Below are 22,835 nucleotides of genomic sequence, written 5' to 3' on the forward strand. Positions count from 1 at the left end.
ATGTAATGACAATAGCAGCAATGAAGGAGCCATTAGCATTATCAGATCTCATACTATGTCTTAAGATAGTATTCAGCTGAACTATTTGGTACTTGTTAGAAAATAGAACAGTAGAACAAAGTAGATAGTGAGAACTATTAATAAGTGAACACCTTAGTATACTAACTAGATACAGGACTGCCTATTTGAGAAGAAAGCTGGGAAAAGTAGAAAGAAGTTTGGCAGTAACTTGTTTAGATTACTATCTTACACTAATCCATGATTAACTTCAGATAAATATAAAATGTCACAGAGGGAAAAAAAACATTTAAAAAGGTGTCTCACACACAGTTATGACTAGTGAGAGAATTACTAAAAAAAAAGCTTTATTGATGCCTTTTGCTTTTATAGCAATCAACTTCAAAAAAATGAACCTTTAAAAGAACCCTTCTTTTTAACAAACACAAATGGTTAAGGAAAAACAAGCAGAGTGAGCTGCTACTTTCTACAATATTCTGTCCTCAGCCTGCCTGCCTCTGGGATTTCATTTTCTGGGACCACTACTAGTTTTTCTAATTACTTAAAACATGCCTTTTTACATTTACATTGTTAAAGTTCCTGGGTAATCTCTTCTAGTTCCGTTTATTTTAACTCTGCAGAAATTCATTGAGAGAGGGATAGAATTCTAATCCCCAAAACAGAATTGATCAAAAGAAGGGAAAGAAAAGGAAAGTATCTACTATGTGTTAAATGCTTTACAAATATTCTCTGCTGACAACAAGGCTGGAAGACAATGATGTCATTATCCTCAGTGAGGAATATGATGCAGAGAGAGAGAGAGAGAGAGAGAGGTTAAATGACTTGCCCAGGGTCACATAGATAGTAAATATGAAGCTAGATTTAGTCTCTGGTCTTCCTGGCTCCAGGTCTTAGCCTCATTCCATTATGCTACCTCATTAACTCTAGAAGAAATGTAAACTATCAATAACTGTATGAAAGAAAGCTCCAAATCACTCCCAGAAATGCAAATAGAAAGCAATTCAGAGGTTATTCTGTCTCATACAAACCCAAACTATACCTTAGGCAAATATGAAAAATGATGGAAATGGTAAATATTGGGAAGGACTATGGGAAGATAGGTTCACTTGTACTATGGATGGAGCTATGAAGAGTTCAGTTATTTTGGAAACCAATCTGGAATCATACTAGTAAATATGGTAAACTGTACTTTTTAGATTCCACAGTATCAATATCAGACACATGACTCAAAAGAAAGGGAGAACTTCATACAGACAAAAATATCTATAAGAGCACTTTTTTGTGCTAACAAAGAATTGTAAATCAACTAAATGCCAGATGAGTGAGGAATTGTGGAACAAACTGTAGCATATGAATGTAACAATAGTAATATGTTATTATTGAGCTATTCAAGAAATGGCAGTTATAAATTCTAGGAAACATGGAAGGACTATGTATGAAGTACAGAAGTAATTAAAACAAAAACAATTTGCATAACAAAGATATCAAGATAGTGGAGTACAGGTGCAGACTGTATGTGCACTGTTTAACATGATTAATCTGCTGATTTAGCTGCAAGGGAGAATTCAGTGAGATTCATGTAGAAGGTGAATTTGCTAGAAAACAAGTGATGTTTTAAAAAGTTATCAATAAAACAATGACCTTATAAAAAGGTATTTATGTAGACTCCTTTTGATCCCATTCACCTGAGTACATCTCAATGCTGAGCAATCTAAGTGCAAACATTACTTTCATACAGAAGTCCTCTTCCCTTGAACTGACTTCTCCTTTTGACTTCCCCAGTTCTGGCGGTGGTATCTGTCCAGTCTAATGTTCAAAACTTGACCTTTGACTCACTACTCTCATTCATTTTTTACATAACCTCAGTTCCTAAGTCCTGTTGATTATACTTGAACATTTTTTTCCTCTATCTATTCTCACAGCTGCCAATGTTCTAGCAGGTCTTACAGCTGTCCTTTCTTTGATTTAATTACACATTTATCCTTCTGCCAAAACAATCCCTCCTTCAAGCTTAGGATATGATCTCTCTCATATGGAAATTCACTATTACTTAGAACCACTTATGATCTTTCACCTTCTGTAATAGGTTCAATGGATATTAGTGCTATATCAAATCTGTCCATTTATTACCCCTTAAATTCATTAATTGGGTTTTTTGAATAACACATATCCTTAATTATATATTTTATACCACTTCATTTGAACTCCACTGCTGATAATAAAAGTCTGCTGCTTATACTTATCATGCTATCTGGACTACCTACTATTAGGATTCTTCTCAAATTTCCTTTGGTTAATATATTCTCCTGTGAGCCCACTCCTCATTATCTCTGTAACTTTCTGAGCAAAGTGCCCCATACATTGGCCACCGCTCCCCAAGGGTGAGGGTTTTTCCATTAGAAACTTCTTCCAATGTAGTACTGTCTTTGCTTTTTGAATCTCCAACCCTTAGCACAGTGCATAGGACATTGTTTTAAGAAATGCTTTTTCATTAAGTTGCCTTTTGTTATATCAGATCACTAGGAGAACACTGGTGCTTAAAAAAAAAAAAGACTGGCACTAGGGGCAGTGAATAGCTCAAAACAAGTAAAAGCTCCGAGACATCTCTAGTCAATTTTCAACCCAGATCATTCATTATTCAACACAGATCAAGTCCAAAACATATAGCTGATTTCAGAGGGCTGCCTATTCATCTGCATGTCAGTCTAGTCAATGTGAATCTATCATCTATTTGGATTTTTCCTATGTGTATTACTATGTCATTCTCTTTCCAAAGACTGGTATTCACTGAAAAGGGTCTAAAGTATTATGTGACTAGATACAAGGTTACCTATCAAAAGATTATCATAGTAGATGTCTACCCTAATCTAGAGAATATTACTATTCATTATTAGGGAATTCCTCTTCCATTGAGAATTGATAGGACATACTCTACATAAGACTGATAATCAAAATTTGGTAGAATAAAATTATCTCTGATGCTGCATTCATTAAGGAATCTTCTAAGACCTTCATGCCAGCACACTCTAGTCACAATGAGAGAGGAAAATCTCTGGGAATACATTTGCATTTTGCTCAATGACGTAAAATTGTGTGTAACCCCCACCCCTGCCATATCTGCAACACATGCCAGCAGGGAGGCTGAGACTGATAGATCTCTTCACTCAGAGAGTTCTGTAGGCTATCTGGAGGCTTCACTATATCTGGCACAAATTTGGGAGTGGGGGTGCCAACAGGAGGCATAAGGAGAGTCCTGGGGGTGGGGAACCAATCTAGATCAGAAATGAACAGATCAAAGTTCTCATGTCAATCAGTGATATTGAGCTCTGAGTGGTTGCTGCATTTTCAGCCTGGATGAGGAAGTAAGTGTCAAAAAGAAATAAAGAAATGAATAAACAAATCCTGACTGTTCTTTGTTCCTAGTTTGATTTCAAAATGGGCATAAAAGAGAAAAGAAAGTAAGTATATGGGTCACAAATGAATTGATATCTTTTTGATTTAAAGAATAATTTTTAGAAAGGAAATTAATATTATCATGCATGATCTTTTCCAGTCTTTTGAAATCTTCCAAGAAAAAAACAATGTGAGTACCATTTAAAATTGTGCTGCCTCCAAGGCAGATTTCTATATATTTATGCAGGGTCAACAACTTCCCTGTCTTCATTTCCACTACAACAGGTATTAAAGTTTAAAGTATAAATGTGGTGGCCATACTGTAATTGTTGATGTAAATAAACCAGTCTAGAAATGCTGGCAGATTTGTTCCATTTCACATCTACTTCCTGCTCTATATGCAGTTTTATTTGGACATGCTCAGGATGTTATGGCTCAATTGGGTATACAGACTGACTTTCTGCAGTGTCATTTTCCTCTGTTTCTTTTTTTATTATTTTATAGAATATGACTTGGGATTCTTCCATCATCTTCTTTGGAGTGTTTTGTAAATCAGCTTGTCTCAATCAGTGTTGTCCTCTGCTGGGAAGAAGAATTTGCTTGTGCTGAGGTTTCAGAATTCTTCAGGTCTTGCCCTTGTGGTTTTGGACCAGAGCCATTTCTTGGAAAAGACTGACCAATTACCCATTTTTTCATATTCATCAGTTTATTTAAGTAAGTTAGGATGGAGATTGCCATTTCATATCGCATCTTGTTTCCTTCTAATTTGGTTAGTTTTGGCTTCTGCACTAACAAGCCCATGATCTACCTGCACAGCTGATCCAGACAGAAATGACACCCATAACACACTGTTTCTTGAGATAATGTTCAGTGCTTGCAAATCTAGCTATTTAATTCTCTTTATGAATAAAATATTCATCATTTGTGGGCATGAGGCTTCTGAATAATCTATAAATACAAGGCATCCTTTATTCCTTAATCAGGAAACATCATGGTGGCAATTAGGTGGCAGAGTGGATAGAGTACTGGCCCTGGAGTCAGTGCTCCTGAGTTCAAATATGACCTCAAACACTTAATTACCTAGCTGTGTGATCTCTGGAAAGTCACCTTAACTCCATTGCCTTGAAAAACCCAATAAATAAATAAATCAATAAACAAATCAAGAACCATCATACTCTTTATCCCTTGAAATCATATCACAACTGAATGTAGGCTGGCTCATTCTGCTTTTTGTCAAGTTCTTCATTCAATTTCTCTGTTTCGGAGGCCTGGAGTCAGGAGGGCCTGAGTTCAAACACTTAATTGCTTAGCTGTGTGACCTTGGGGCAAGTCACTTAACCCCACTGCCTTGCCAAAAAACCCATTCATATTGAGGGTAGCTAGGTGGCTCAGTGAATAGAGCACCATCCCTGGATTCAAGAGAACCTGAGTTCTAATGTGACCTCAAACACTTAATAATTACCTAGCTGTAAGACCTTTGGCAAGTCACTTAATGGCACTGCTTTGTAAAAAAAACCAAAACCAAAACCTAAATCTGAATCTCTCTACTTCATCCTTAGCAACAGCTACCATTATCTTCACGTCATCCTTCTACTTATTTTCTCATTATGAGCACTATAAAGTAGGATGACTGAGGTCCTAACAAATACTTTTCCTTATTCCAAGGCACACAATGAAACCAACTCTGCCAATTCCATTATTTGCTATTCTAAGGAGAACCTGAGTCATTCTTCTGTTGGCTAGAACTTCTTTATGTCTTATGATTTCCATTTTAATGAGAATCTAAATGTCTATTGTTCATTTTTTTCATAGTGTATCAACTTGTTTTTATGTGGCAAATAGTTTACACAGAGCTTTTCAAATGTTTATACTGGGAAAGAATATAAAAATTGAGTAATACCTAGCACTTTGCCCTCTTATTGCCAACTCACAATTATTACTACTAAAGTGGAAGAGGACTGCTCAGGTTTGGTGGTCATTTTGTATTTTTATATGTTTCATGAATGGCAGGTAATGCCAAAGACTCTATATGCTAGTGGCTGACTGACTAGAGATGCTGTTTTTAAAGCTGGTTCTCTTATAAAAAACCAGGACTATACTCAGGGGTCTTCTGGTTTTATAAAATCTTTCAGAATTTCCATTTCACTGGCATGGCCTTTGAAATCTAAAACCACTTCTATGTCACAATAGACATAAGAGTAGGACTTTTGTGTTTCTGATGGAAAGAGAAATTCCATTAAAAATGCTATGATTTTATCATTTCACTTCTGTGCCAAAATTTCAATGGCTCCTTTTTTGCCTTTTTCTATCAGGCATTTAAGATACTCCACAATCTTTTCTCTTACTCTGACCACTAAAATAGGCTCTTTTACCTTAAAAGCTTTATTTAAATTATATCCTATGTTTATTAGCCCTCAACCCCTATCCCAGTCCCCAGCCTTTGACTTATCAAATTTCTACTGATCCTATAATGCCCAACCCAGAAGCCACTTCCTCCATCAAACCTTTCCTGATGCCCATAGTTGATAAGAATCTTTCTCCTTAAATCTCACAAATGACTATTTTTAAATTCTCTAATGCACTATCATGTTTTGGTCATCGTTCTTGTGCATGTGTTTGACTCATACCTTGATTAATTCTAGGTTCTGAGGGGACCAGATGTAATCTAAACTTTGCATTCCTCTTGACACTTAATAGGTTCTACACACAGTAGAGTCTTAATAAATGTTTGCTGATTGAATGAATACTGATTTTATGAAGAGATCTGATCATATTCCTTCTCTGCTCCAAAATCTTTATTAGTTTATTCTTTCTTTCTTTTTCTTTTTTTCTTTTAGTTTTTGCAAGGCAATGGGGGTTAAGTGGCTTGCCCAAGGCCACACAGCTAGGTAATTATTAAGCGTCTGAGGCTGAATTTGAACTCAGGTACTCCTGACTCCAGGGCCAGTGCTCTATCCACTGTGCCACCTAGCTGCCCCTTAGCTTACTATTTCTACTGAATAAAGTTCAATTATTGAATTTCAGAATTAGAGGGAACCTCAATGGCCAATGAGACCAAGACACACTATAAATAAATAAATAGATAGATAGATAGATAGATAAAATAAATAACGTGGACATCCCACCTTTAGTTTCAGACCTCTGGTGAGGGGGACCCACATGGTAGCCCCTTCCTTTGTAAATGAGTTCTGAAGGTTACAGAGCTCTTCCTGATCCCAGACTAAATCCACCTCTGTAATTTCTATCCACTGTTCTCTTCACTCTGGGCCATAACAATTCAGTCAGTTGGGGACCCTTCAGTCACTTAATGACAATACACTATGTTCTCTCTGAGTTTCCCAAGGACCCTCACAGAGGACAATCTCAAGAGAGCATCACTTTTGTCACTGTCCTCTGAATGTTCTCCAGTTCAACTTCCCTCAGATGTGTGGCTAATGAGCCCAGTAGTGTAGATATATTCTGATCAAGGCAGATAATAGAAGCAACATCACCTCCTTTTTCTGCATACGATACTTTCTCTGGAGGAGCCTAAAACTGTTAACTATTAAGTGCAGACCCTTAATAAATACTTCTTGAGTTGAATTCCATTAGATTACATGGTATTTGTAACTGGCTAATAGGATGTTCTGTTTTTTGGTCCCAAAGAGACCTTTCTGGCCTTACAACCTCAGCTCCACCATGTCCATTCCCAAAATAAACTCGCAGCACACCTAGGGATTTCCTGTGACCTCTATGGCTTCATGCAGTCTCAAAAAGTTCTCCTAAACTTTATTTCTGCCCAAACTTTAAAACTCAATGAAAACTTCTTCTGCTGTATTAAATTTCCCCAGATCTTTTGAGCCAAAAATTACCAGTCTCAGTTTATTTAATAGTTTTCTATATTCCCTGATGACAGATACTCTTTTCTTATTGAATCTTCCTCTTCACAGCACCCAAAGAAGTCTGTGCAAAGAAGCCACTTTAAATGTGGCTAAATCTAACTAAAATGGCTTTAATAGTTGCCTAGCAATCAAAGTCAAATTCAACAACAATATCCAGAAAACTGCATATCAACTGAAACCCCCCAAAAATGTGCCAAATGAAGCCCCTACATTTTGACAAGAATAAAAATGTTATTCTGGAGAACTAATACTCACTTGAACTCTTCCATAAAGGTGCCATGGTGGGCTATGTTTTGCCAAAGACTTTTAAAGATGGTGCTGATATGATATCGGATTGTGAATTTGTCATAGAATTCGCTAGTGGCTCCAGTGTGCTCAACATCTAGGGAAGAAACAGGAAAAGAAGGTACTGTCAGGGTCATGTGTTTTCTGACAAAATCTGTTGGGGCTGCTACCACTTGACATCTAAACATACAAATTTTCCAAAAAGCTCACCCAATTTAGTTTAATTTTAGGAGAAAGAGTCAGCAAATTTATCCACCAGACTCATCTCTTCAAAGCTAAACAAAAAAAATCAGAATATCTCAGGAAAATGAAATTAATGACAACAATGAGGCTTTGGCTTCATTTAGATAAAAACAATTTACCAACAGTTAGAAACTCAGTTTTTTTTGTTCCTTTCTGACTCCTTAAAAAAACAGCAACACAAGCAATTCAATGAAATGAAGTTCTGCTTCAGTGTGAGATCTCATTCAATATTATTAAGCACCTCCTATTTTCCAGCAACCATACCAACTGCTGGGGATACAAAAAAAAGGCAAAAGACAGTCCCTGCCCTCGAAAAGCTCAGAGTCTAAAAAGGGAGACAAAGTGCAAACACATTTATCTATCTACTGGAATAACAATTCTGGGTTAAAAAAAACACCTTGAACCCTGGGAATGGGCCCCTGCTCAGCACCTCTGAAAGTGCCCCAGAGCAAATGTGTGTCCATGATAAGCCACAAATGTGGGTGTCCCATCTCTGAGAGTGATACTCAACTTTCTTCTAAGAGGAGTTAGGCTGGAGTCAAGGTCAAGCTAATGGGTTAACTAGGTATCATTTAATCAAAGGGAATATTACTCACAAAGTAGAGCCCCAAAGAAGTCAAAGACAGACCTTGCTGTCAAGGAGCTTCCAACTGAATGAGACAGCCAACATGCAAACAGCCAAACATGCAAAATATCCATAAATCAAGCTCTACACAGGATGACTAGGAGCTGAAGAACAAAGGGGAGGCACTAGGAGAGATTTCCTGGAGAAGGTGGGGTTTTTAGTGGGGACTTGAAGGAAGTCAGAGGATCAATAATCAGATTGGAGGAGGGGAGAAGGGAAGGCACTTCAGGCGTGAGACCAGCCAGAAAAAAATGCCTTAGCTAACAAACAGAGGGTCCTGTTTGTGGACTAGCTGAGTCAGATGCTAAAAGAAGATGTAAGAGAATGGAAAGGTAGATTATGATGCACTTGGGAGTTTAATGAGTCAAGGGTGATATGGTCAGACAGGCACTTGAGGAAGATCATTTTGGAGGCTGAATGGAGGATAGATGAGAATGAGGAGGGACTTGAGGCAGACAGGTGAACCAGCAGCTACCATAATAATGCAGGTATAAGGTAGAGCTGCAGGGGGAGGCAGTGTCCGGGTGTGGTGGTGGGGTGTGGGGGGGTGTGGTCTATTTGAGAGAGGTTGTAAAAGGGAAACTAGCAGGCCTTGGTAAAAGCTTGGATGTGGGGGTGGGGGTGGAGGTGAATGTGTGTGAGGCCATTCTTACCAGATCTTACTGGTAGATTTAACTTTATGAAAGTCAAAGACAGGAAGAAAGCTCCTCCACTGACCAAAGGAGTTAAAGCAGCACTGTTGACAGCTCAGAATTGGCAAGGAAGTCAACAACAATCAATCAGGAACTGACCTAACAGTCATGGTATACAAATATTACTGGAGCATTAGATGTGATGAAGAGATAGAGTGAAATGAGCAGAACCCAGAGGCACACAGGACTAAAAGGTTACAAATAATACATCCCAAAACTTCAGCTTCTGGGATAAGAACTCACTATGACAAAAACTGTTGAGAAAACTGGAAACCAGGCATAGACCAACATCTCACCCTTGTACCAAAACCACATTTAGACATAAAGGGTGATACCATAAGCTAGTTAGGAGAACAAGGAATAATTTATCTGTCAGATCTATGGAGAGGGAAGCAGTTTATGATCAAGCAAGAAATAGAGAACATTATAAAATGCAACATGGATAATGCACATTAAAGGTTTTTGCACAAACAAATAAAACCAAGATTAGAAGGAGCACAAAAAGCTGGGAAACAATTTTCAAAGCTAGTGTTTTTGATAAACGATTCACTTCTAAAATATATAGAGAACAGAGTCAAATTTATAAGAATACAAGTCATTCCCCAAATGATAAATGGTCAAGGGATATGAACAGGCAGTTTTCAGAAGAAGAAATTAAAGGTATCTATGGTCATAAGAACAAAGGCTATAAATAATTATTAGAAAAACACAAAATAAAACAACTCGAGGTACCATTTCACATCTGTCAGATTGGCTAAAATAATAAAAAAGGAAAATAATCAATGGTAGAGGCAATGTGGGAAAACTAGGACAATGATACAGGCATTCTGGAGAGCAATTTGGAACTATGCCCAAAGGGGAATAAAACTGATACAGTAATATCACTACTAGGTCTACATCTCAAAAAAATTGCCAAAAAGGCTAAAAGACCCACATATACAAAAATATTTATAGCAGTTTTTTTTTGTAGTGGGAAAGAATTGGAAACTGGGGAGATGTCTATCAGTTGGGGAAATGGCTGAACAAGCTATGATGTATGAATGTGATGGAGTACCATTATTGTTCTTTAAGAAATAAGAAGAACCAGAAAAACCTAACAGCAACATGGGGATGATGATCAACCTTGATGGACTTGCTCAATGCAACAATCAGAGACAATTTGGGGCTATCTGTGATGGAGAATACCATCTATATCGAGAGAAAGAACTGTGGAGTTTGAATAAAGACCAAGGACTATTACCTTTAATTTAGGGGGAATAAACTGTTATCTTATTGTCTGATCTTGCTATCTCTTATATTTTACTTTTCTTCCTTAAGGATTTGATTTCTCTCTCATCACATTCAATTTGGATCAATGTATACCATAGAAACAATGTAAAGACTGGCAAATTGCCATCTGTGGGGGGTGGGGGGAGGGAAGATTAGGGGAAAAATTGTAAAACTCAAAATAAATGAAATCTGTATGTTCATCAAAAAAAAAAAAAAAAAAGAAATGATGAGCATGCAGGCTCCAGAGAAGCCTTGGAAAGACTTGCATGAACGGACACTGAGTGAAGTGAGAGGAGTCAATAGCAATGTCGTGTGACATGATCAACTATGAAGAACTTAGCTCCTCTGAGAAGTTCAGTGATCAAGAACAATTCTAAGACATGTGATAAAAAATGCAATCTACATTCAGAGGAAATACTATGGGGTCTGAATGCAGACCAAAGACTGATCACTTTTCAAAACTTTTATTTTTTTCTCATTTTTTCCCCCACTTTAGTTCTAATTTTTCTTTCACAAAATGACTAATATGGAAATATGTTAAACATGATAGTCTGTCTGTCTGTCTGTCTGTCTGTCTATCTATCTATCTATCTAAAACCTATATCAGATTCCCTGCTGTGATGGAGAGGGGAGAGGGAAGGAAGAAAAGCAGAAAAATGTGGAACTCAAAAGTTTACAAAAAGATGAATGTTGAAAATGCTCTTTGCATGTAACCGAAAAAAATCAAATAACATTCAAGAAAAGATGAATGCTGCAAACTATCAAGTAATATTCAACATTGAAAACATGAGAAAAGTTGACAAAAACCGGTTATTAATAGCAAAAACAAAAAGGACAAGAACCTGTGGAAATGTACCTCATTGCTTTTATTGCATGGAAGGTGGGGAGAACAGGATGAAAGGTATGAAGTATTGCATAAAGTGTTTGATATAGGTGATACATATGTTGCTAAATATGAATTGCCCCTCTTACCCCTTTCCTTTCTTACAAAAGAAATGGTTCATTTAGTGGGAGAAAAGAGAGAGGGGGGGGTATATTTTGGCCTTTGCCAAAATCCTTTGCAAATCTAAGCCCCTGTCCATGATTAGTGTTCAATAAATATCCCTCTGCCTTTGGAATTGTCTTGCATCACTGTATTGCTGAGAAGAGATAATTATTCACAGTACTTTAATGTTGTTTTTGTGTACAATGTTCTACTGTTTTATTTTTCTTAAGTTCACATAAGTCCTTCCAGGTTTTTCTGAAATCTGTCTGCTCATCATTATAGCACATATTCCATTATAATTATGTAGTACAACTTGTTCAGCTATTCCCCAATTCATGGGCATTATCTCAATTTCCAATTCTTTGCCACTGCAAAAAGGGCTGTTATAAATAATTTCATACAAATATGTATGTAGTACATATTTCCTCTTTTTTTTTTTAAATCTCTTTGGGATAAAGACCTAGTAGTGGTATTGCTGGATAAAATGGTATACACAGTTTTATAGGCCTTTGGGCACAGTTCTAAATTACACTTTAGAATGGTTGGATCAATTCATAACTCCACCAACAATGCAGTAGAGTTCCAATTTTTCACATCTCCAACATTTATCATTTTTCTTTTTTCATATTAATCAAATTGATAGGTGTGAAAGGGATACCTCAGAATTATTTTAATTTGCATTTCTCTAATGATTTAAAGTATTTTTTCATATGACTATAAATCATTTTGATTTCTTCATCTGCAAATTAACTATCCTTATTCTCTGATGATTCATCAACTGGGGAACGACTTATATTCTTATAAATATGATTCAATTTTCTATATATGAGAAATGAGGCCTTTATCAGTGACATTCACTATTAAAATTGTTTCCACCTTTGTTTTCTTTCTAATCTTGGTTGCATTTGTTTTGTTAGTGGTTTTATTACAAAATCAAAATTATCCATTTCATAACTAGTAATTTTTTCTATCTTTTGTTTAGTCATAAATTCTTTTCTTCTTCAGATATGATAGGAAAACTGTTCCTGACTCTCCTAATTTGTCCAAGGTATCACCCTTTATGTTTAAATCATGTACCCATTTTAATGTTATCTTGATATACAATAAAGGATTATCTTGGTCTTTACCTAGTTTCTGCAATACTTTCTTAAAATTTTCCTAGCAATTTTTGTCAAATTGTGAATTCTTCCAAAAGCTGGTTTTATTAGATTATTGATTTTTGTATATCTAATCTATTTCACTGATCCACTGCTCTATTTCTTAGCTTGTTCCAGAAAGTTTTCCTGATTATTGCTTTAAAAAAGGAGTTTAAGATCTGGTACAGCTAGACTATCTTCTTTTACATTTGTTTTCATCAATTCCTTTGATGTGTTTGATCTTTTGTTTTTCTAGCTCTACAAAATAATTTTTTGATAATTTGGTATGGCACTGAATAGGTAGAATTGTTATTTTTAGTATATTGGATTGGCCTATCCATGAGCAATTAATTTTTCCAATTATTTAGATCTGACTGTGCAAAAAAGTGTTTTGGAACTGTGTTCATAAAGTTCCTGTGTTTGTCCTGATAGGTAAACTCCCAATTATGTTACACTGTCTACAATTATTTTAAATGTAATTTCCCTCTCTTATTACAGGGCTTTGTTGGCAATACATAAAGAAACTGATGATTTAGGTGAGATTATTTTATATTCTACAACTTTACTAACATCTTTATTTATTTCAACTAGAGGATCTAGAATTCTTTAAGTATACCATCATATCATCTATAAAATGATAGTTTGCTTCCTCACTGTCTATTCTAATTCCTTCAATTTCTTTTTCTCCTCTTATTGTTATAGCTAACATTTCTAGTACAATATTGAATAATAGTGGAGACAATGGGCATCCCTGCTTCAGCCCTTAAATTAGGAAGGCTACTTGTTTATCTCCACTATAGATAATGTTTATTGATGACTTTAGATAGATACTAGTTATTGCTTTGAGGTAAGTGAAATTATATTTTTGAATAGTATTCATTTGGCCAAGCATTTCATAAATCTTGCTCTAAATTGAGAATGGGTCAAAACTCATGCTTCCCACTGCAGGCAATAGTTTCATTTTGCCACTGATAATGAATTCATTGCATATGGGGATTGGAAAAAACACTGGACTTGGAAACAAAAGATTTTCCAAACTAGGCTCAAATTCTGCCTTGCTCCATATGACAAGTTTGTTTCCTTCAATGTTTGGTCTTTCTCACTCTCTCTTGCTGGCAACCATATTCTATCCCCCCCAAGACTTTGTCCTGGGACCTCTCCCCTTCATTACCTAGATTTTCTACCTTGATGATCTCCATGACTTTCCAGGTTCCATTATTGTCCCATTGCAGAAGCACAGCATAACACATCTAAAACCAAACCTGCCACCCAACCGGCTTTTGAACTTTTTTTGAGTATATTATTATCCAGCTTTTAGTCACATGTATTTACACAACCTCAACTTGCTTCCAGTGTGCTGTCAATCTGCATCTTCCCCATCTAATCATCATCCACATCTATCCCTTTCTCTTCTACTCAGAGTCAACAACCTAGCTTAGATTCTCAGCAAGTTTTGCCTGTATAAGTGCAGTGGTCGCTCATCTCTTTCCATTCTGATTCATCTTTCATCAGTTCCCAAGTGACAGTACTCATATCTGACATATCATTCCTTTATTCAAAAATTGTGGGGGGTGGTGTGGAGGGGAATAGAGAACTGGTCCTGGAGTCAGGAGGACCTGAGTTCAAATTTGACATCAGACACTTAATAATTACCTAGATGTGACCTTGGGCAAGTCACTTAACCCTGTTTTGCAAAAATCAAAAACCTAAAAAAAAATGCAAGGACTCCTTATTAACTCTAGGATAAAAGCAAATCCCACTGTATGACATTCTTCACAACCTGGTTCCTCCTTTCCAACTTTATTATATATGATTTGCAATTCACAGTTCATTCAGACTGACCTCAAACATAACACTCCATCCTCCCATCTCTGTGCCTTTGCCTTGGCTATCCCTCATCACCTCTGTCTCTTGTAAATCACTTAGCTTAAGTAATAACTTCTATTTGAAGCTGTTTCCAACCTTTTTTCCCTTTGCCTTCCCCCACCCTCATCCCTGGACAAATACTTGTATCTATTTGTACCATTTCTCTCTAAAAGACTGTTTAAGCTTCTTTGTCTTTGAATCTACCAAAGTCTGACAGCAAACAGGTGCTTCAGAAACCCAACTGGATGACTTTACAAATCAAACATGGATAAAAGACTTATTCAAATGCAAAACAGAACAATGGATTTTAATTTCATAGAGCATGCAATCTTCACCAACATTGCTTCAAATTCCACCCTGGAGCTACCCTTTAAGAAACTAGCATCAAACAAATGGCATCAAAGAAGAGGATTTTCAAGGGGCTTTTAAAATACTACTTTCTCTTCCAACTATTTATTTGCACCAAGTTAGATTTTATTTTTACATTTCAGCCAAACAACAAATTAAATGTAGAAGCAGATAAGAGAATCCACCTATCTTCCAGTAAGTCAAATATTAAAGAGATTGGCAAAAATACAAAATAATGCCACTGCTTTTATAAAAATGTAATTAAATATTTTAGAAATTTGTTGATTTTAATTTCTAATATGGTAAACACTGATAGATCCTACAGAAACAAAACTCTTTGGAGTTCTTCAAACTTTTTACTCTAGCTCTACTTCTTAATTGTGTAGTCCTAATAATTTTATGAGGATAATCTTCCACAAGGTGGCCTTACTGACTCCTAACCTTTCAAAACAAAGAAAAAGAATTCTCAACAAATGTTCAATTTATGTAAGTATGAGGTAAGAATGGGAAATATTCAATCTTCTACTGACAATGGACTAAATGAATATGAAATTTGGTTCAATTATTTGTTATTGCTATTGAAGATGACTTTCTCCTAACACGTTTTGACTAAATTACTGATTGTTGCTTTTCTCCCCATCTCCCTTTCTTTCTTTTCCTGAACAAGAAAAATTATCTATACCTTTAGATCAATTCCATGACCACATCTCTACCCCCTTTCCCTACTGCTACAAGTCTAACAGTCAAGTCCCATCTTCTCCAAAACTTTATTCCCTCATGACTTAAGTCACTCATATGAACATTTCCTTGACTCCAATTGCCTATAGCCCCCTTGCCCTCACCAACCATTATTCTTTTGTCTCTATCCTTTGTTTTTGGGTTTAGTTGGCTCAGTGACTTGGGATATGGTACAAATATGGACCAAGATGCAGGTTCAAAGCCTAAATTAACCAGTTAGTTTTATGAGGAGAAAACCTCATTAAAAACTGTGATCACAAGTTGGATTCCACCTAAAAGGAGATGACTGGTGAATATGGACTGGGGAAATTTGGGGAGCCCAGTGCATTACTCAAAATAAAGTGAATATCACCATAACTGGAAAAGTAATATGGTACAAAACTCCTCAATAATGCTAACATCTTCCCAAATGAAGGGCAATAAGGTGATGTCACAGTGCTACTGGGCCTGGAGACAGGAAGATCTGAGTCCAAAACCAGCTTCAGACATGTACCAGTTGTGTGACACTGGGCAAGGTGCATAACCCCACTTGCCCTAGTTTCCTCCTCTACAAAAATGAGGATAATAATAGTACCTACATCCCAGAATTTTTGAGAATTAAACAAGACCAAATCTGTAAAAAGTATTTAGCAAAGTGCCTGTCATATTGTAGTCACTACACAAAGGTTAGCTATTATTTTTAGACATAAAACTAAGAAAACCATTAAAGATGAACCTGTGACCATCACCAACTAACTCCATTAGACAATGACAGACCAGTTCACCTGTATAAAACTTCATCAGTGAGGGGACTAGCAGCTTGGTGGAAAGAGGGTGATTCTCTATCATTTCGAAAAACTTCTGGGTCCGCGGCTGTACAGCGGGGTTGGTCATGAACATGACCTCCACCAATTTGGCCACCAGGTATGGATTCCGGATGTAGTTCTGGTTACACAGCATCACAACAAGGAACATGGCGATCTCCTGAGTGCAGGGCTCATACAGCACCTGAGGCGAGTATCTGGGCAGAGGAAACAGAGGCGCCAATGAAGCCTCACCATTGTGAACCAGCTGGGGGCACTGGACCCAAGAAAGCGAGCAGTATTAGCTTGAATGTCTGAAGACCTAATGCTTCTTTTGACCAAAGCATAGCTTATTTACTCCTAAATTCTGTCACAGAAATTAACTTATGATTAAATATGGTAAAAAGAATGACATAGGTGCTCATCACCCACAAAATGACTTTTGAAAACAAAAGACATTCTCTAAGTTTCTCTTCAAAGGCTCTTTATTTCCCATCTCCATTTCCCAGCCCTCCCTAGTCCCAGTCCAAATAAACCTTCACTCTCATCAGTTCCAGTCCACTTCTCTGAATACATAAGGTCCCTGTTGCTGCCCTCAGTCTTTGCCAGCTCTTAAAACCAGGGTTAGGTTTGTGGTCAGCTCCAAGATGGCACAAGACAGGAGTCAACACTGAATCTGACAGGACTGGGCAACAAGGGCCACAGAGGCTGTACCAGCAGTACCCGTCAGAACTGGAGAAAGATCCCCAACAGAGGCTCTGCTGTGGGAACCAGCACTAAGACGTCATCCATCCAAGACTCATCTGGAAAGGGATGGGTTGTGGCAGGGCGAAGACAGATCTCACCAGGTTGCTCCAAGGAGAACACTTGGCAAACAATCAAGGGCTTCAGCCCTCTGAGCATCACTAAGGTCAGAGACACTTTACTTACTGTACAATAAAAAATAAAAATTCAGCAACATCTTCCACGTAAAATTCAGGCAATGCTGCAAACACCTTAGGGACATCTGGATTTAAAGGCAGTGTGATACTGTGAAGGAGAGAAGACACACCTTCAGACAAACAAAAAATGAGAAGCCCAGGCCAACAAACAGAAACAACAGCCCTTGGCCCCCTCTCCCCCCAACATCTCAGCACAGGAGCTGTCAACTTGGCTGCTTTAAAGGTGGTTTCCAAACAACAGAGGAGGCCAGGGGCTGATTCAGTGACTTCCCTAAAACAGTCAGAACACAGGTAGGGATACAATAGCCTGGGGCCTTCTGGTTGTCCACTTGTGATTTGTCATGACCTTCATCTAGGGATATAAAGGCACCAAAACAAGGCTTAAAAAAAACCAAAACAAAACCAAATTGTACTTAAATGTGCGGCCTGCACCATCCTTCTCTTGGCCAGGCTAGGTGAGCCAGGGGTAATTGAACACTGTGGACTCCCAGGGGATTCTTGGCACTAGCAAGGTCAGGCAGTCCGGCTGCTAACCTGAGAGACAACAGAAGTTTGCTACAGCAGCTAGGACTTACTGAGGATAGGCAGGGTCAAGGATGCGCAGCAGCAGCTGGATGACGATGCCATAAAAATTCAGACATCTCCGCAGGAAGTTTTCGTCCAGCAAACCAGCATCAGCACAGGCTTTGCATCGCACCAATTTCTGCCAAAACAAGGAGAAAACAGTGCCATTGAGGTCAGTGCTCCGACACTCATTAGCAGGATGGCTTAAACCAAAGACATCAAATCAGAAGACAATGTGACTATGAGATGCTTAATAAAATAAATAAAAATGTCACCTAGACAATATTAATTTGTGATTTTTGAAGTCAATGAGAAGCCTTGTCCGTTTCTATGTGAGTTTAACTCCTCGGGCTTAGATTACAGGATGACAGAGTAGTTGGAGACAGGAACTGCTTTCAGTTCCCCTACCCCTCAGGAGGTATATGTCTTTACTTAATGTCACAGCCTTTTGGGGGCTTGTTTTCTAAGTCTCTAAATCAGGGTTTTCTGCTCTGGTGACCTCACAAAGTTGCCCTCAGAAACATGAAATGCACCAAAAAGAAATTAGCTCAAAAGTTACCAAAAAGAAAGCCTGTAGTTCTGTTCATACAACTGTAACCTTTCCATTTCAATGCATTCTTTAAATCTTGCTCTGTCTAAAATTCATTACATTAGCTCCATGTATTAAAGAGTTTATTTGGTGATGAAGATCATGTAAAAGACTTATCATGGGGTGGCTAGGTGGTGCAGTGGATAGAGCACCAACCCTGGAGGAGGACCTGAGTTCAAATCCAGTCTCATACACTTAATAATCACCTATGTGACCTTGGGCAAGTCACTTAACACCACTGCCCTGCAAAAACCAAAACAAAAGACTTATCATCCCTCTATCAGAAGGAAGTATGAGGACTTGGTTAATGGCGTTGCTTCCATCCAGTGTGAGCATTCTAACTAAAAAAACAATCACTTCATGTTACTGACCAAAAAAGTATAATTGAAAATTTATAAATTATCTGACTGGCCTAAAAAGTATAATTGAAAATTTATGAATTATCCAATTGTCTATAATCTTCAAACAAACATTGAAAAAGTCTGTTTATCTAGTTGGTTACTAGATAGCTAATTTGACAGTTAAATACTTACGTTAAGTTAGAATCAAACAAGTAGTTATTAAGTAATGAGGAGAAAAAGGTATGCAAAACAAATACGTGAATAAATACAAATCCTATGAAGTAGCTAAATACAAAATATTGAAAGAAAATCACTGGAAGTTGGGGGAAATCAGGAAATGTTCCATGTAAAAGATGGTGCTTGAGTTGTATCTTAAAAGAATTAGGGGAAAATAATATAATAAGAAATTTAATATAATAAAATAAGGAAATAATAAAATAATAAGGAATTTTAGCAAATGAAATATGTATATAAAATATTTGTGATTTAGCTCTTTGTAGAAGGGTTACCTGACTCCATAGGAATATAAATCTTCCCTTTAAGTCTATTGAGAACCTTCTTAATGTAGTTTATTCTGTAACCAGACTTAGTTTACTAAGTCTGTTTAGCCAAGTTTGTTTACTAAGGGGATATATGATATTATGATTCTTTTTAATTAAATTTGTTCAACTTTTATGACCTAAAAAGATATAAAATATTGCAATATGCAAAAGAATTCTCTGAGGCAACTTTATCTATAAAATACTTCTCTTGATTTCCTATAGCTGAGAAATGTTAGAGACTTCCCTTAATTTTATCATTCCAGAAGTCCAGTTTAAGTCAAGTAAAAATATTAATAGTAAACAAGTCAAACATAGATATGTCATAAAAAATGTAAGAAAAGGAAAAAAACACAATAAAGCTACAAATAGGGTCTAAAATGAAAGACATAATCTTCAGCATCTGCAACTAAAGTATATATAAATAGAACAATTCATTAATTTAACAAATATTTTTTTCTCTCTACATTAGCCAACATTTGTTTTTGGCCCTCAGAGCCCAGATGCAAGAAGTCATTCAATTGCTGATTGGGAAGCCCAACAACACAGGTCAGTTTATTGAAACAAAACAGGTCCCAAGAGAAGAGACCAGTCCATAGAAAGATGCACTTTGATCACCTCTGAGATTAAATAAAATGCAAATTCTACTCATGAGAAATGGGAACTTTGATCTTGGCAAGAGTCTGCAGCAAGTACGTGGATTGCCAGTTCTTTGATTTCACCAATTGGGGGGACTAAGAGGAAGATGGAACCAAGGGTCTGAAGCACCATTCAAAGGGTTTCCAAAGACTCAATTCTTCAGGTTAGATTGGTCCTGGGAGGTCCTAGGTCTTATTAAGTATAAGAATCTACATTTTTAGATACTGAAGCTAGGTTCCCTTTTGGTAGCAAAGGCCTGAATCTCTATGTCCTTCCTCTGCCTAGATTGGAGAAAAGGGGAATGGGAAAAGAATGATGGAACCAGTTCTCATTAGACTGATATGTACCTATCAGAGTTGAATCCCTTCCTAATTGATCAAAGAAACCTCTACCAAATCAATAAAAATTTAAAAAAAAATATGAAAAGGTCCTCATTCAACTTGAAAGGATCACAGAAGTTTTGTGGTCTTTAGATGAAAGCAGATAAAGTCAAAAGGAAGTATTTTGTGATTGGCTGAAGAAATGAATCAGGCTCCAAAGGGGGCTATGTATGGAAAACATCCATAAGGGACTCCTAAGTAAGAATATTTTTTATTTTGGAGGAGAAAATTTTCTCTCTTCGCCCCTTGACCAGATGATGACTTTGTGAATTTAGAAAGGTCAGACAATCTTGAGTTCCCATCCACTTTGGTAGCAATGCTCCAGAGTGCAGGGGCTGATAGGAACATCTAGAACATCTACCTATGAATTGAGACAGCTGACAAAGTAGACATGCTGTGACCTATCCAAGGATACCATCTCTCAGAGCCCAGTGGAACTTCATAAGGATTCTTCAAAGGGAGGACATGACTTCTAGCATCCAGGAGTAGGGAGCTCATGAAGACTATGGTTGTGCCCACTCTCCCAAGAACCATGTGTGCATGAGGAGACAGTGTGTTCACTACCTAGAACAAGCTTTCCACACCTATGGAAGAAAAATCTGATCTGCTCTACAGAATGACTATCACTTTACCTGATCATTCTGGTCTGAAGGAAAACGTGATGTTACTAGATAATTATACCAATTAAATAGGGCAAACCTTGAGTTGAGTTTTGCAACGTTTCAACATTTCCCGATGTCTAGTTGCCAGTGGGGAATCTTTCCACTGACTTTCATTGTTTTTAAGATCTTCCACAGTTCTGTAATAGAAAAACACAAAATCAAACAGAGGGAAATGTACTCATTCATCTCTTCAATCTCAAAAACAACATGAATCAATGTAGCAGAAAGTAACAGCTTATCCTTTTATTACGGTGATATGGGATGTGTGTAGGTAGGTAGGGGATATTCTGGACCAAAAGTATTAAGTGTCCTAATTTATCTTCCTGGAATGAAAAGACTTCTTTCATCAAACATTAAGGCTGTGCTCTTTATTTATTTACAAAATCAAAAGACAGTGTTTTCAGAAACAGAAAGATTTCCTTTTTTATTCTCTCTGTAATTAAATATAAGCTCTGAAAACTGTGAGCTGAGTTGGGCACTTTATCTGGGTACAGGAAGCTGAGGGGAAGAATTCCCTTTTTTCCAAAAAAGAACCTCCATTAAAAACCTTAAAACAAATCATTAGGAGATTATGAAAAAAATGTGAATGCTTCAATGCATTTGTGAACTCACTGATATGCATACTCCTGGCAGGAGGGCCACTCACCCAGGACATTCCTCTGGACATTCTAACATCATGTGGTACCAATAGAATGTGTAGACTCTCATCAGTTACCTCTTGTTCCCAACCTGTCTTTTCTAGTCATAAATTTCTTTTATCTTTTGTACTGCTTTTCTTTTTTTAAAAAAATGCATTATAGAATGCTTTAAAAAAAATTAACACTGCCAGTTCCTAATAATAACACCAACCTCCCCCAAAGAGAACCTTTCTGTTGGAACAAAGGAGTAGTTAAACAAAACAAACTAACTCACTGGCCATGCCCAACACCAAATGCCTCATCAGACACCTGCACAGCACCATTTTCTACAAACAGGAAGGAAGGAGGCATATTTCTCCACCCATCCTCTAGAGTCAAGATTGGTCATTTCACTGTTTGAGCTATTTTTCACCCATGGAGTTTCTCTTCTGTGAGTTAAGACAAACTTGTGAGTGAGAGTGACTATAGCTCTCATTAAGATTTTGAAATATTGGATAAATCAATACATTAGCTACAAACAGGGACCTGTGGGGCATATCACCATCTAGAGGGAATCCCTCTTCCATTTGGACTTTAAATTAAATATTGGACTTCAGCTGTATCAGACCCAAAGAAATCCTGTTAAGCTGTATATTGACTTAGAACAGCACAAATTAACATTACTTAGATTGTCCTGTATTTTTATATTTGTTAAACATTTCCCAATGATAGATTAATCTGTTGTGAGACTGACACCTCTGCTCTAATTGAAAGCAAATGTTTCTGGGGAACAAAAGCCCCCTGTTTTATGACTCTTTAAGAACTCTTATCAACATCATTTCATAATCACCTAATACCTGAAAGGCCTTGTGGTAGGCAATTCCTGCATTCAAGGAGTTTATTCTACTGGAGAAGTATAACCATTTAAGGAAAAGCTTCTACAAGAAGGGGGCTCTTGAAGTGAGTCCTGAAGGAAGCAATGAAGGAAGGTAGTAAGGATGGAGAAGGTGCCAGGCTCAGGGAGATGGAGTGGGCAAAGCTGCAGAGTGGGGAGAGAGAATCTTCTATTTAGGGAATGTGGGAAGGAAAGTGAGTCTGTAAAGTCAGTCTGAAGTTAAGATTTTAAAAGAGTCTTAAATGTCAAAGGTGAGCAAATTCTTGAGCAGGGAGAATGATGTGGTTAGACCTGTGCATTAGGGTGATTATTATGGAAGTAGGGCAGATGGTGAATTGGAGAGGACAGAGACTAATTAAGAGAATATTGCAACAGTTCAGACAAAAGGTAACAAAAGGTTGAACTCA

General features: G+C 37.2%; 1 protein-coding gene across 3 annotated transcripts in view; it reads right to left on the reverse strand.

Moving 5' to 3' along the window:
- The window catches only part of UBE4B (ubiquitination factor E4B), a 124,791-nt gene that overhangs the window by 10,859 nt on the left and 91,097 nt on the right, over positions 1-22,835 (reverse strand). For all 3 annotated transcript variants that reach the window (XM_074218490.1, XM_074218491.1, XM_074218492.1), the window contains 5 exons: positions 20,954-21,053; positions 17,778-17,905; positions 17,192-17,290; positions 16,244-16,479; positions 7,548-7,674 (listed from right to left, as the gene is read on the reverse strand). In XM_074218490.1, coding sequence (XP_074074591.1) covers positions 7,548-7,674; positions 16,244-16,479; positions 17,192-17,290; positions 17,778-17,905; positions 20,954-21,053 — 690 coding nt within the window. The remainder of the gene's footprint in view (positions 1-7,547; positions 7,675-16,243; positions 16,480-17,191; positions 17,291-17,777; positions 17,906-20,953; positions 21,054-22,835) is intronic.

The sequence above is a fragment of the Macrotis lagotis genome, chromosome 1 (assembly GCF_037893015.1).
Source record: "Macrotis lagotis isolate mMagLag1 chromosome 1, bilby.v1.9.chrom.fasta, whole genome shotgun sequence".
NCBI lineage: Eukaryota > Metazoa > Chordata > Mammalia > Peramelemorphia > Peramelidae > Macrotis > Macrotis lagotis.